This window comes from Volvox carteri (genome assembly GCF_000143455.1).
Source record: "Volvox carteri f. nagariensis unplaced genomic scaffold VOLCAscaffold_21, whole genome shotgun sequence".
Taxonomy (NCBI): Eukaryota; Viridiplantae; Chlorophyta; class Chlorophyceae; order Chlamydomonadales; family Volvocaceae; genus Volvox; species Volvox carteri.
In genome coordinates, this window is record NW_003307564.1 from 1,757,326 (window position 1) to 1,760,035 (window position 2,710).

The following is a 2,710-nucleotide window of genomic DNA, read 5'->3' on the forward strand; positions in this document are numbered from 1 at the left end:
TACGTTACAGCGGCAGCGGTGGTGGTAAGGGAACGCAGCGGGCGCCCGGTGGAACATGTCGTATGTATTGCACGGGCCTCTCCAGATCGTGCACATACGTAGCTAGCATCTCCACCACCCCCAACCAACAACCCTTCCCCACCCTCATCCATACGCATGTCGTGTACACATGTACGGAAGATTTTATTATTTATTGTACTTTTATTAATTTGGGTTCACTCACCCATCGCAACCACCCTCCTGAACCCACAGGCTTCACGCCTCTATGCAAGGAGGTTCAGCCCTTCCAAGTGATGCGGATGCTCAATGAATTGTTCAGCCGTTGGGACGCGCTGCTGGGCACGTACGGCGTACACAAGGCAGGTACACGTGCATTTCTGTGCGTCACCAACTGCATGAAACAGCTGAATTGCGGTACACCCATTCTGGAGCTACCTAGACACATTATACACGTAATCTACATACATATGCACGTACATACATACATACATACATACATACATACATACATACATACATACATACATACATACATACATACATACATACATACATACATACATACATACATACATACATACATACATACATACATACATACATACATACATACATACATACATACATACATACATACATACATACATACATAGGCGGCTGGCAGAGGTTAAGGCCTGACTTCTGCTCCCAGTCGACCCAGTCGACCCGGGTTCAAATCCGCCTGCCGGCTCCTCGGGTGTTTGAGGCCATAGGCAGGCGGCTGGCAGAAGTTAAGGCCTGACTTCTGCTCCCAGTCGATCCAGTCGACCCGGGTTCAAATCCGCCTGCCAGCTCCTCGGGTGTTTGAGGAGTGATGAAATGGGAGGTGGCCCCCCATCATATGGACGGTGTAGGACGTGATAATATCAACTTGCGAGCTGACCAGGAACTAAGTTGATGCGCCGTTGATCCGCTAGATTTGGTTGGATGCTGGTGGTGAGTTGCCGAACCCAACGAATACATTCTGAAGTCGGATGGGGTGACGGATTAGGGTGCCCCTCTAGCAGGGGAGAGCAGGGACTGCCCCGGGAAAGGGGGCCGCTGGCGAAGTTAACCACCCTGTAACAACATACATACATACATACATACATACATACATACATACATACATACATACATACATACATACATACATACATACATACATACATACATACATACATACATACATACATACATACATACATACATACATACATACATACATACATACATACATACATACATACATACATACATACATACATACATACATACATACATACATACATACATACATACATACATACATACATACATACATACATACATACATACATACATACATACATACATGTGAGTGCATGAGACTAACCAGCCGTATGCACCCGCCCCCCGCGCTGTGCTTCGGCCCTGGGCCCCCGGCTTTTCAGCCCACAGTGTAATCAACGTCATACATACATACATACGTACATACATACATACATACATACATAGCTCTTTCCTAAAATCCCATGACATTGCTGGCGGTGCCAGGGCAGCTATCGACGGCGCAACATACCCATAAAAGTAAGCCTAGCTTCAGGACTTTTAATATTACGGAGAAGGCGCTTGTAGTAGTCTTCTAATTCCATTCTTCACTACTCCATCCCCTTCCGCACCTAAACAGTCACCAGCTACCAGCAAGCCCTCTGTTCCGTTCCGCCTTCCGGCGGTATGCCCCGGATGCTCATGAGCGACGTCCAGCATGAGGCGGTTTATTAACTTAAGCTCAACAGAAACGCCTTTCCCCTCTCCTCCTCACTGCCAATCCAGATTGAGACCATCGGTGACTGCTACTTCGTGGCTGGGGGCCTGTTCTGCTACGACGACGACGGCATGGTGGTGGTGCGGGACCGCAGCAGCCGAGACCAGCCACCCGACCCGCACCACGCGCGGCGGGTGTTTGAGTTCGCAAAGGTGGGGGAATGGACGGAGGAGGTATGGGCCTCCCAGCAAGGGGGGAGCCTGATGGGGGGAAGAAGATGAGGGCGAAGAGAGGCTGCCCGTTTGGGGCCCCTCCTTTCAAGCCCACGGTAGCATGGGAAGCCTGTGGGCTGGCCGGATGTTAATCGTTTCGCTACGTTAGAAGCCTTCATCCTCCAATTTGTGACTTACTGTAATTTCCTGTCGACTGCAAGCTGCGGCCCCCTTGCTCCTTCCCTGTAAACTAGACCCTATTTAATTTACTGGACAATCTTGCTCCTTCCCTGTTGACGTAATGACTCAGTCAAAAACACAGAGAGCTGCGACTAGAACTGAGAATGGGGATTCCACCCGGTGGTGTGCAGGCCATGCTGGTCGCTGCCTCTGCCGTCTCGCAGCCCACCACGGGCGAGCCGGTGCAGGTGCGCGTGGGCATACACAGCGGCCCCGTGGTCAGCGGAGTGGTGGGAACACGCATGCCGAGGTTCTGTCTGTTTGGGGACACTGTAAACACGGCCGCCCGCATGGAGAGCACGGGAGAGGCGGGGGCAATACACGTCAGCGACGCCACGCGGCAGCTGCTGAGGGCCGACGGCCACGACGACGATAACGACGATGACGTTAGCGAGGTGGAGAAGGAGGAGGAGAAGGAGGAGGAGAAGGAGGAGAAGGAGGAGAAGGAGGAGAAGAAGGAGGAGAAGGAAGAGAAGGAGGAGAAGGAGGAGAA

General features: G+C 51.2%; 2 protein-coding genes across 2 annotated transcripts; one reads left to right on the top strand and one right to left on the bottom strand.

The window, feature by feature from the left end:
• Positions 1–457: 457 nt before the first annotated feature.
• Positions 458–619, bottom strand: VOLCADRAFT_60980 (uncharacterized protein; the record flags this gene model as incomplete). The annotated part of the gene is made up of 1 exon (XM_002951062.1): positions 458–619. The coding sequence occupies one exon, from the start codon at positions 617–619 to the stop codon at positions 458–460; it is 162 nt and encodes a 53-aa protein (XP_002951108.1).
• A 1,214-nt stretch (positions 620–1,833) lies between these two features.
• On the top strand, positions 1,834–2,546 carry cyc35 (guanylyl and adenylyl cyclase family member; the record flags this gene model as incomplete). The annotated part of the gene is made up of 2 exons (XM_002950966.1): positions 1,834–1,874; positions 2,300–2,546. Coding segments are annotated over 2 exons (288 nt in total), but the record flags the coding sequence as incomplete, so codon positions are not given.
• Positions 2,547–2,710: the final 164 nt, after the last annotated feature.